Below are 12,619 nucleotides of genomic sequence, written 5' to 3'. Positions count from 1 at the left end.
GCCCTCCAGCCAGTTGGCGACCCGATTGACTGTGTGGGTGTCGACACCACAGTCCCCCAGTTTCTTAATGAGAGTGGGGTGAGAGACAGTGTCGAATGCCTTCCGGAAGTCCAGGAAGACTATATCCACTGCTACCCCTACATCTAATGATCTGGTAATCTGCTCATAGAAGGCCACCAGGTTGGTTGGACAGGACCTGCCACTGATGAACCCGTGTTGGTTGCCCATAAGCATGCAGTCCCCTGCTGGCCCCTCATGAGGTAAGACTAACTGGCCTATAGTTTCCTGGGTCCTCCTTCCTCCCCTTTTTGAAGGTGGGAACCACATTGGCCCTCTTCCAGTCCTCTGGGACCACACCGGAGCACCACGAGTGCTCATAAAGCCATGCCAGGGGTCCTGCAATGACCTCGGCCAATTCCTTTAGGACTCTAGGGTGGAGATCGCCCGGGCTGGCTGACTTGAACACGTCCAGCCCCTCCAGAAGTCCCCTAACTAGTTCCATGCTAACCTTTGGCCCAGGTGTGCCTCCCCTGGAGCCCGAGGGGGCCCCAGCAGGGAGGTGGCTGTTCTGGTCCCTACTTAGGAAGACGGAGGCAAAGAAATCATTAAACATGTTAGCTTTGTCGTCTGGTGTGATGACCAAATTTCCCAACGCGTTCTGCAAGGGCCCCACGTTACCGAGGACCTTCTTTTTGCCCCCTATGTATTTATGGTTGATGAAGTGAAGTTCATAGGCTCGTCTCTCGGAAGTGTTTTGTAAGTTTCCTTCCCAAGGTATCCCGAGGTATCCCGCCACTTTTCATCCCCCTTCTTTCTCCCCCCCAGCTGCTTGACTCTCACCCATTGACTCCTCAGTCTACATTTTCACTGACTGTCTGTTTTGTATGCAGATCAGCCCACCCTCTGCTTCTATTTAGATTAGCTAATCTGTATTAACAGGAATTTTTTGTACAAGTCTACACATGCGCTTTACACATGTGTAATAGTAAAAGTCTACACATGCGCTTTACACATGTGTAATAGTAAAAGTAGCCTATTTTACTGCACATTAAAGCATCAGGGCTAATAAGCTAATGTGCATTAAAATTAGGCTACTGCACATTAAGTGTCACTAAGAAAGTGTCCACTTCTGCCTCTGCACATTAGGGCTGCCTAAAGTGCATTTATTTAGTGCTTCACATTAGAGGTACTAAACTTAATGTGCAATAGCAAAAGTGCATTAGTGAACATGTAGATATACCTAGTATGAACTTAGATGAGTGTTTGTGCAAATATGGACAGAGAACGTTCTTTGGGTAGATGTGACGTCTTTTATTAAACCAACTAAATAGTTGGAAAATTATTCTCTGCAAGCTTTTGAGCACAAATGCTTGTGCAAACATGGAGTATTTTAATGCATAGCTCTAAGAACACTTCCAGTATGGGTGATTTTTCAAATACTTGTGCTGATATTTCTTATGTTTTTGCTATTATTGAACATCCTTACAAATACACTGCTCATACCAAGATGTTAACAAATCATATGTGAATAGTGGCAAAGCATAGCAATAGCTTTTAATCCAAGAATTCTCATGAATTTCTTGCAGTTTCTGTCCAACTATAGTCAGTGCTTACTATTTTGCCTTTAGTTATAAGGTTCCATTTCCTTGAATTAACAAAATTGTTATGCCCTGATTTGTAAGGGCTATAGACTGAGTGACATCTAAATGTTGTTTTCAGTTGAAGTTGCAGTAATGCTTGACCATTTCACCTTTGTGTGCAATATAGCTATATTTAATTTTTTATATATAATTTTGAATATACCATGTCCGTTTTTACTACAGATCATCTCATTTCCACATTGGTATCTACTCTTACATAAAAAGAAATAAAAATAAAATATTCCTGATAAGATTCTGTTAGTTTTAATAATGTTGCTACAATTATTGGCAATGTGAAACTTTAAAAAATCTATTGTCAGTCTGTACCATCTTTTTGCTTCCTCCAGTTCTGCTTTTTGCTTTCTCTATCCCTTTCACCATGAGTTTACAGTGGCATTCTGGCCGATCATGAAATGTCAAGCTTTTATTAAAAAATGTTAAACTAAGAGCTTTTTAGCACTTGCAGATTAGCATTTTTAAAAATAAATAAGCAAACACTAAAAATTTAAAGGAGCCTGGATATAAGTATGCAAAATTATACCTATCTGTATAAGATGTGTGTAAAGTGTCAAGGATATACCGTTTCTTGGAATAAACATTGTCACTGCTTTTAATGAGGTGTTTCTGGTGCACAGGCTGCTTTAAACTTTTAGCATCTCTTTAAGGAGCTAAACTGAGAACCATTTCCCTGGTTGTATTATCTTGCTGTCTGAAGCATGACTTTGTAGTGCTTTTGGTAAATGTAACATTTATAAGATACATATTTATGATGATCAGGATAATATGCTTTAAAAGCTCTCTAAATAATTTTGCATCTTTTAAGTATTATTTACTTAAGTATTATATGAAGAGTTGGAGGTAAACTATGTGCATCATAAATCCAAGTATCACCTTTTAGTCAGAATTATTTCCTTAGCATACTATGCAGAAAAAAATCTATCTGTGACGTTTACAGTCCAGCAGTTTGGCTCATGACATTTGACTGTAAGGACGGCTGATACATTTTTTATAACCTGAGTATTTGAATACTTTTGAAAACCAGAAACTCATTAACTGATAAAGGCAAGGGCTGTTGGGTAGGGGGGAGTTTATTGGAGTAACTGTCTCGTTGAGAAAAAAGTTTGACAAGCTTTTGGGCAGAAAGTACCCTTCTTCAGGTCATACAACAATCCTACTAATCAGGTAAAGATCAGAAAGGGCTTGCATAGCAAAGGTAATTTGTCTTTGATAATTAATCTGTTTGGATTAAAAACTGCTTTGCTTCAGGATGGCATTACTTATGTGCATTATATAACAGGATCCAAAACTTGCTTCTGGTGTGCAGAGGAAGATGTTTGTGGGTGCCTTGAGGTATGCCTAGAATACAAATTAGTGTTCACCGTATCCCCAAAAGAGCATGGTTTGAAGTACAGAGGGGTGTCTAGCTTTCCAGCTGGCTTGTATTATAGTAATTACAGTAACTGCTATAATAGCAAAACATTTCTTTATGTGAAAACACACAATAGTAAGTGCCTATGGCCTGTCCTATTCATGGATGCTTTTTGTGCTGGATTTAGAAAGAGTAGTGTACGATTCTTGTCCATTGTATCAGCAGCCTCCTGCTAAAGCAGGATGGTTATTACAGAAGTTGATTTTATATCTTTGATTTTAGGTTTTAATTACTGAGGATATTACTTCTTAAGCAACTTTTCAATGTACACTTAGGTTTGTTAATATTACTTAATATAATTGTTGGTGTAATCATTTTTTTGAGTTCATCTGAGACAAGCAGGAGGAGTATGCTAAGGGAATGCATTTTCTGTTACTTCAGCACAGGAAGAGTAACCAAATCTTCAGTGGGACATGACACTTTTAACTTTTCTTTCCCCCTTTTTTCCAAATATCAACTGGTATTGATTACCCAGGATGATGGTGCAAAGCCTGTAAATCTGCCCAGTTTAACTCATGTGCAACATTTGCAAGTAGATTACCAGATTTTCACTGGAAAGAAACTTGTAAGACCCAATTTACCATCTGTAAGTTTCAGATGTTGTATTGTATTAGGAAAGACTGATTGCTAATGTTCTTCATAACTGGCTGTCATACTATAGGGTATATTGGACTGACCATTTTGTTCTCACCTTGTATTGGATATCTCTAATCTTTTGTCTTGAATTATCTAGCAATGTAATGTCAGTAATAGAGGGCTATTACTTTTCTTTTAATTATTTATTGCTCGACTAACACATTGCACAATGACTACATTACTAAAGCTCTTTTCTTCCCTTGTACAAGAACAGTAGGGTTTTCAAATTCCAGTTTGTTATTTTTTTGAGTAGTTCATATTTTTATTTGCTCTGCTAGTACCAGGTTGGAATGATGCAAGCAAAATCTTACTATAATTCTATAATATATAAAGAAGAAGTAATTTCCTAGTCTTAAAGTGATTTATTGTATTATTAGAAAGTTATTTTAATGCTTTGGCATAAATATGCTTAGTTGTAAGGTACCTTGATATTTATGGCTTTTCCTGAAAAAGATGATTGATATTATTTGGCCAAATGTTATGATCCACCTAAGGCCCATAGAATTTGACCCTTTCCTTATCAGTTATACCATTTTAGAGGCAGTATTCCAGAATAGCTAAACTTCTCTGCCAAAAATGTGTCTTCTTTCATTTTGCCTATACAACATTAGGAAATGCATTGCATTTGTGTAATTAGTGAATTCTGTTACTATAATAATTTGCATTCCACAATATTTATCCATAGCAAAGTATAATATTTATATTCCTAACAGAATACATTGGGCCATTTCTGACCTCATGTCTGTGGGTGGAGTTTTCTCTGACTCAATATGAAAGTCATGAAACCAGAATATAATCTTACACATGTAGGCTAGGAATTTCTAAGGAGCATGAAGTGCTAAGAAGCTGGCAACCCAAATATCATTGAAATTGTATGCATACTAGAACCTGGATAATTTTTCAGATTGGTATGGCGTCCTTCTAATTTGTGTCCCTGAGACTGGTATGATGCCAGAAAGTAAAAAAAATGAAGACAATGTCAAGACATAACCATTACCATATTTACTCAAACATAAGATGACTCCCAATAATTAGATTCTATATATGGAAAATCTATAAATTTGTTATAATTTTCCAGGTATAGAATCAGAGAAAATCAGGGTAGGAAGGGACCTCAGGAGGTCATCTTGTTCAACCCCCTGCTCAAAGCAGGACTATCCCCAACTATATCATTCCAGCCAAGGCTTTGTCTAGCTCAATCTTAAAAGCCTCCAAGGATGGAGATTCCACAACCTCTCTGGGTATGTGTTCCAGTGCTTTACTATCCTTCAGTGCTTTACTACTTCCAAGGGAAGGGTGTCAGGGATGGCTCTGGCCTCATATTGCAGTACTTATAGGCCTGGTGACCGTTCCCTGTGGAGGGAACACCCGTCTGTCTTTTTTAAGGACCAAAAGGGAAAAAAGGTTCCCATCAGCATGTTTGCCCAGCATGTGTTTTATAGTCATGCTGAGTCTTGGCTGCATTTAATCAGCTTCATAGTTGGTTTCTCTTACTACGCATGTGCTGCTTTTGGCAGCAGTTTAAGGATAAACAATGAATTTAATGAGATTTCCTTGTATTCAAATGTAGGATGAGGAGCTTTTTCCTCCATGCTGATTAGAGAGAAAAATCTTGTCTTATATTTAAGTAAATATGGTATATACTTTCCTTGAGGCAGAGACTGAAGACTATAGTGCATTTTGCATTCAGGTTTTAAATTTATTAAAATCTAACGATCGCTTTCCATGATTTAGACTAACGGACAATAAAATCAATTTTTTTATACCTAAATCTCCTACTTTATCAGAATTAAATAACTTAAAGCTCCATAAGGTCACTAATGAAGATAAAAGGAATAATGCCTCTAACTTAACCTTCAGCATAGTGAGCAAGGTTTCTTTGATCTTGCTATGGAGCATCCATGTCTCTAACCCTACATTAATACGTATTTTCAATCTGCTTACATCATTCCCCTTATATAATTAGCCATTTATCAATGCAGCCATTTTACTGATGTTATAATCTCCATGGTAATAACATTGTAATAAGTCATAGAATGCTGTGATCAAACTACTTTTATTTATTATAGTACTCGTATTTGTCCATTGTTCATCATAAATACCTCATTATTGTAAAGGAACCAAATGGAAAATTTGGATGATATCACTCTTTTTTTCACTGATACTATAAAACATATCTTATTTCATCTCAGCTCCCCTAAAATTAGGAATATGTCTGCTTAGCTTTATATATTCTGGACATATATGTGTACTGTATCAAGTAACAAGTAGTTCCAAAATGTACAATAAATGACATGAGTGCATTGGCAAATGAGAATGCAAAATAACAGCTATTGCTATAAAATTAATATGCTGCTCTTCCTTTCTGAAACTAAAGAAATTTAAAAGTATATATATATAACTTGTAACTTGTATCTTCATGTCAATGAGAATAAAAAGTTTAAATATAAACTTTTTAACATTAGCAGATTTGGTAGAATGCTATTAACATTAGACATGAAAATACTTCTGTGCAGCTTTCTGTTGGTTTGGTCATAATGTTGGAAAATGATGTTTTGTCTCCATGTGCTGTCCACAGTATTGGAGTACTGGAAGAACTTATTGGAATAACGATAAAGCAATGTACGAAGGCACCTACTTTTAAACTTATCAAAATTTCATTTCATAATTCTCATATGTGGCCTGGTATAATAGCAAAATTATTTTTGTGGTTTCCTGTATGAAGCTATTAGAATATTTTCACTGAGGGAAAAGTCCACATGATGTAGTTTCTAATCTTGTGACCTCGCCTGTAGTAAAGCAATTTGGCATTACTTGTTTACATAAGGAATTATTTTAATTTAAGAGCATGGAAATATATGTACTACCTTACAATGATTAATATCTATTCAAAATAAATGTACTGGTAAAAACAATCCATTTATATGGGGTTACATTTACAGAAGCTAAATGCATCCAGCTCATCTGAAGGGAGCACAGTTGATGTTGGACTTCCTCCAGAAGGAGAACAACCAGAAGCAGAACCTGAAGATGCTCTTGAACCAGAGGCTTGTTTTACAGAAGGTTAGTGAAGCAAAATATTGTTGTTTACAGTTACATGTTTAACTTCCATGGACGGTCCTACAAGGTGCTGCCAATAGGGCTACGAATCTCAAGAAAGGAGTTAGTGATTGTGTTCTCACCTTCTTTTGGTATTAGTATATCCCTTTAGAGGAGTTACAGCAGATGTACTGCTTTGGAGAGTCCTCTGTATCTAACAGATTTCATGGAGTATGTTCTATGAATATTAAGTTTTCCACAAAAAATGAGGCTGAAGAGCTGAAGAATTGAAGGAGATACATGTTTATAGGCATCCTTAGCATAACTAAGTTAATCAAGGGCCCTCTACATGTGCAGGTAAAGGTGTGATGGTGTATAATGTGTGATCCACACAATCACACCTCCTGCTATGCCAACCATGTATGACAGGAGGCATGATTCTGGGATTTTGCATTAGATCCCATTATGCCTTATTGCCAATGCACTGGGAACCCAAGTACATGAAATGCCCAGGGCTGGGGAGGTTTTGTGCACCCCTGGGCAAGCATCTCCCCCAGATGTGTCCTGGCATTTGCTGGGGCTGAAAGTCCCCGCAGCTGTGCGACTCCCAGCCCTAGCTGGGCATGGTGCACCCCTGCAGTTGAGAACCTTGTCAGCTGACAGGGACTCCTGCTACATGTGACCCCAGCTGCAGGGGAAGATCCTGCTACATGTGCAAATTAAAGCTTGATAGCAGCCAGCTATGAAGTTAATACAGAGTTTTGAGCTGGTTGGAGCTTTTTATGGCATGATTGCTACTTTGCATGTGTAGCTGGTCTCAAGGTAATGTGTAGAGGGGGCCTCAAATGACTGATGAGCAAATAATAATTCAGAGTATGTATTTACCTTATTACCTCATAACAATTTATTATCTCATTTATCAGGCTGCGTACGGAGGTTCAAGTGCTGTCAAGTCAGCATTGAAGATGGGAAAGGAAAACTCTGGTGGAACCTTAGGAAAACCTGCTACAGAATAGTTGAACACAACTGGTTTGAGACTTTCATTGTCTTCATGATTCTTCTCAGCAGTGGTGCTCTGGTAATTGTGATGTGAAAGAACTGGTTTATTAAAGCAGCAAGTATTTATAACTGTACTTAGTCATATAAATATCTTTAATATATAAGAATTGTACTAGTGCCAAATTCAGAAATGCCCTAGTTTCATTATAAAAGGTATCTCAAACACTTGACATAGAACAACTATAGAACATCTTGAGGGCTATAAGTATAATATGCATGATCATTTAAAGATCATTTAAGAATTTAGTTACAGAGATCTCAGTCTAGCATCAAAATGCCTTCATGTTTTCTTTACATATTAATGACTTATTTCTTTGTTCTCCTTATTCAGAAATAGAATGTGATTTGTTAGTTTCCTTATGATTCTAGAGTATTACTACTTAGTTATGTATTACCTTTTGAGTGAAATACCATCGAATCATAGAATAGCAGGGTCAGAAGGGGCCGCAGGAGGTTATCTATTCCTGCTTCCTGTTCCAAGAAGGATAATCCCTGACTAAATTATCCCAATCTGTCTAGTCTACTCTTAAAATCTTCCAATGATAGCAATTCCACAACCTAGGTAGCCTGTTTTAATGCTTAATAGGGTTGTGCGAAATTTCACCAGCTGTTTCATTTTGACGCTGTATCGACCTGTTTTGAGTTCAAAACAGTGAAATCAAAGTGAAACAGAGAGCTTCAAAACAGCCTCAAAATGAAATGAGGCTTGTCGAAACATTACAAAAGTTTTGAAACATTTGGAGTTTTAAAGCAGCAGTCAGGTAACAGGAGGCAGAGGAGAGCCAGGTCTGCACTCTGAGTGGCTCTGCACAGCCCCATGCAGCTCAGCCCAGCAGGGAGCACAGCCCTGCCTCTCCCTGCCTCCTGCCACCGGGCTGCGCTCCCTGGGGCTGGCAGAGCGGATCAGAACACAGTGCCGGCTCTTCCAGCCTACCACCACTGGGCTGAGCTCTGATCGGCTCCACCAGCCCCACAGAACTCAGCCCAGTGGCAGGAGGCAGGCAGAGCCAGGGCTGCGCTCTACCTCCCACTACCGGGCTGAGTTCCACGGGGCTGGGAGCTGCTGGGAGCTGAACCCGGGGGAGGGAGGCAAAGCACATCCCCAGGGCTGTGCCCCTCCTCCCTCCACTGGGCTGCAAGCACCTGGGAACAAAGCCTGGTGGAGATGGGCAGAGGGTTCCCAGTGTCTTGCAGCCCAGTGGAGGGAGGCGGGGCGCAGCCTGGGGGCTGCACTCTGCCCATCTCCACCAGGCTGGGTTCCCAGGTGCTTGCAGCCCAGTGAAGGGAAGAGGGTCGCGTCCCCAAGGCTGTGATCCACCTCACTCCACCAGGCTCAGCTCCCAGATGCTTTCAGCCCTGTGGAACCCAGCCTGGTGGGGGCAGGCGGAGGGTTCCCAATGTCTTGCATCCCGATGGAGGGAGTTGGGTGCATGCTGGGGTCTGAGCTTCACCTGCCTCCACTGGGCTTGGTTCCCAGCTGCTTGCAGCCTTGCAGAACTGAGCCCAGTGAGGGGGTAATGGAGCGCAGCGTAAGGGCTGAGCTCAGCCTCCATCCACCAGCTCAGCTGCCAGCACCGGTCCTAGGTGGTAGTGGCAACCTCCCGCCTGCACCCCTGGAATGGCTGCGGGGCTCTGCTGGACTCCTCCCCGGGGTGCAGGCCCCAATCTGCCTGTGATCAAGGGAGGCTGTTCCTCCTCCAGTTTCATGCTTCCCTATTTTAACCTGGGTGAAATGTCAAAACAGTGTCAAAACATCAAAACTGTTTCAACAAAATGAAACAGAATGTGCTTTCGAAATGACACTAAATTCAAAACAAAACACTGTTCTGTCGAAACATTGAAACAGAAGTCAAAGAAAAATGGTGCTGTTTCACAAATCCCTAATACTTAACCATGCTTATAGTGACTCACATGGAGGTATAAAGTATAAAATCAAATATTTCAGATTTTTATTTCCAGGTTAGTGTTAAACCAGGTTCATTGCATAATTAGAACCGTACTTAGTATTTCATATTATTGTACTAGTTACAGTCATGTGTTGTTAATAGGGCTGTGGCACAGTCTCTTTGACCAAGGTGGAAACATTCTTTTGAGTAAGTTATTAACTTGTGCTCAAGGTTTCTTTGCCAGATATTTTATATAGATTGGTGTTTCTACTTATGCTCTTATAAAATTGCTCTCTATCTCTGTAACAGTTCTTAGGAAGTCACAGCTAGCACCTACAGTTGTATGTAATTTTACCTGGACAATTCAGATGCTAATGTCAACAAGTCATGTATTAGAGAGGGAGAAATGAATAGAAAGAGGCTATATTGGAGCCACCTCATAAATTATTGTTCATTTGGCCAAGATGAGAGGATATCAGTGGGATGAAAGCAGGGAATATGGTACATAAAATGAATGATGTCCTGAAGAGAAAGGAAGGGGAAAACATCTATAGTTTGTTATGTATACTGCCCCCCACCTAAAACTTTAATCTTTTTTTAGTTCCCGTAATCTATGCTGCAAACTGTGAAGTAGGATGCCACTTGACAATATTTCATTTACAGGCTTTTGAGGACATATACATTGAACAGCGCAAGACTATCAAGACCATGCTAGAATATGCTGACAAGGTCTTCACTTACATCTTCATTCTGGAAATGCTTCTAAAATGGGTGGCCTATGGTTTTCAAACGTATTTCACTAATGCCTGGTGCTGGCTGGATTTCCTGATTGTTGATGTATGTATTTTCTTTTATATGTTGTTTTACAAGACAGTCACTTGGAATAAATCAACAGAATCTCATGTGTTGGTCAAATTATGTAATTCATTTTAAAATTAAACTCCTGATTCATTCTGTTTTCTGTTTTAACACATTTAGTACAATGTGTGTAGTAAATTTAATTTTAAGGGCAAAAATTAATGAAAACTACACAGAAGTTTTGCACACTGATAATATTATGTAGTTATTTTAGAGTACTTTAATGATACATTTCTTTCTTGATTAGTATTCACTTATTATTTTTATGCAGTGTGTAAGGAACTTTATTCCTCATCTTGATTTGTATTGTATATAGACTTTGAATATTTTAACATGATTTGTTTTGGACTTTATCTTAATTTCTAGTCACAGTTGCTGTGATATTATATTTCTAACTCAGTTTAACCTAAAAGTAAAGTGTGAGGTAGTATCCTCAATCCCAATACAGCACTTAGCACAGCATAGTAGGATATAGATTTGTAAAAGGCTTTCAGAGTGCTGAGGCAGATTTCCTTGGCATAGATATTGGACAGATCACCCAACAGTTGGCCTTCACGTGTCTTTCACAAGGCCCTATGTGCCAGGAGCAGGTCTGGAAGTGTCAGGAGTCACTTGTCTTATAAATCCTCATACTACAGGCAGCTATGGAGATTTTCAGCTGCTGCTGGCAATGGTTTACTTTAGGGATGTAAAACTCACCCTGCTTGCCTAGGCTGCATCCAGACTATGGCGCTCCTTACAGGCCAGATCTGGGCATAGTGCGGCAGGCATGAGAAGTGACAGTGGCGGGGCTTAATGTACTGGATGCCAACACAAACTCCAGTGAGGCTCCCTGCCCTGGATTTTAGTGGCAGGCTCTGCACCCCTTGCCCCGCCCCTGAATTCCTGTTCCCTCTACTAGCTCCATGGGCCACACAGCCAAAGGCAACCTGGTGTAATCTGAGGCTGCCCGAGAATAGAGAAGGTGCAAAAGTGGTTCCATGAGCCTTTCCCTAAGTCTGTGCCTTAAATGTATAGTCTGCGTGAATTTGTTGTTCTGTTTTGGAAGCCTATGATAGTGTCAAACATTACAAAAGGCAGTTTTTCATAAAACTTAAGCCAAATTTGGACAAAAACCATTTTCATGAACTAACTAATAATTAATTGGAAACCAAATCCTGTAAACATCCAAATTTGGATGCTCATATTCATACTTCTGGAAAAAAATGTAGGTAAAGTCCAAAATTATTTGAAGTCCTGTTAGCAGGCTTTTGCAGTCCTAATGGATGTAGCAGGGTGAGCAACAGATAAGAGTTACCACAGAACTCTACTACTGGTTACTAGAGTGAGTAATCAGGTGTTTCAGAGCAAATTCTGATCTTGAGCGCTGCATGCATCAAGCTGAAAGCAGACTTTGGCTTGCAGAAAGCACCTTTCCCTCTCAGATGCCAAAAGCATCAGGTCTCCCATGCTATTGCATACTGCATTACTAGATCAGGCATCCCAAAAACTTCAGTACTCACTTTGTCTTTATTAGGTTCTCTCCAGAACAATTTGCCATCTATGTCACAGAATTTTACAGGCACCAAAATTATTGCCTTATTTCTCACGTTTATAGTTTCATAGTAGCTAGGGTCAGGAGGGACCTGATCAGATCATCTAGCCTGACCCCCTGCCACAGGCAAGAATGAATGCTGGGTTCACAAGACCCCAGACAGGTGATCTTCTAACCTCTTTTTGAATTTGCCCATGGCAGGGGTGAGGACCACTTCTCTAGGAAGTTGGTCCCAAATTCTGGTCACCCTACCTGTAAAATATTGCCTTCTGATCTGTAACCTAAACTTATTCTCCACCAGTTTATAACCATTGTTCCTCCACCCCAGGTGGTGCTGGGGAGAAAAGGGAAACCTATTTGCTGTTGATCTCCCCTGATGAGTTTGTAGGCAGCCACCAGGTGCCCCCTCAGCCTCCTCTTGCGGATGCTGAACAGGTTCAGGTCCTTCAGTCTCTCCTCATAGGGCCCATCCTGCTGCCCTCTCACCAAGTGGGTGGCCCTCCTCTGAACCCTCTCCAGGCTGGCCACATCCTTTTTT

General features: G+C 40.1%; 1 protein-coding gene across 2 annotated transcripts in view; it reads left to right on the top strand.

Annotated features, from left to right (window-relative positions):
• Positions 1-12,619, top strand: part of SCN2A (sodium voltage-gated channel alpha subunit 2) — a 128,177-nt gene that overhangs the window by 87,091 nt on the left and 28,467 nt on the right. For both annotated transcript variants that reach the window (XM_019553582.1, XM_019553583.1), the window contains exons 18-20: positions 6,648-6,768; positions 7,668-7,822; positions 10,353-10,526. In XM_019553582.1, coding sequence (XP_019409127.1) covers positions 6,648-6,768; positions 7,668-7,822; positions 10,353-10,526 — 450 coding nt within the window. The remainder of the gene's footprint in view (positions 1-6,647; positions 6,769-7,667; positions 7,823-10,352; positions 10,527-12,619) is intronic.

This window comes from Crocodylus porosus, unplaced genomic scaffold (genome assembly GCF_001723895.1).
Source record: "Crocodylus porosus isolate Cpor-Errol unplaced genomic scaffold, CroPor_comp1, whole genome shotgun sequence".
NCBI classification, from domain to species: domain Eukaryota; kingdom Metazoa; phylum Chordata; order Crocodylia; family Crocodylidae; genus Crocodylus; species Crocodylus porosus.
This window is presented reverse-complemented; position numbering and strand designations above follow the sequence as displayed.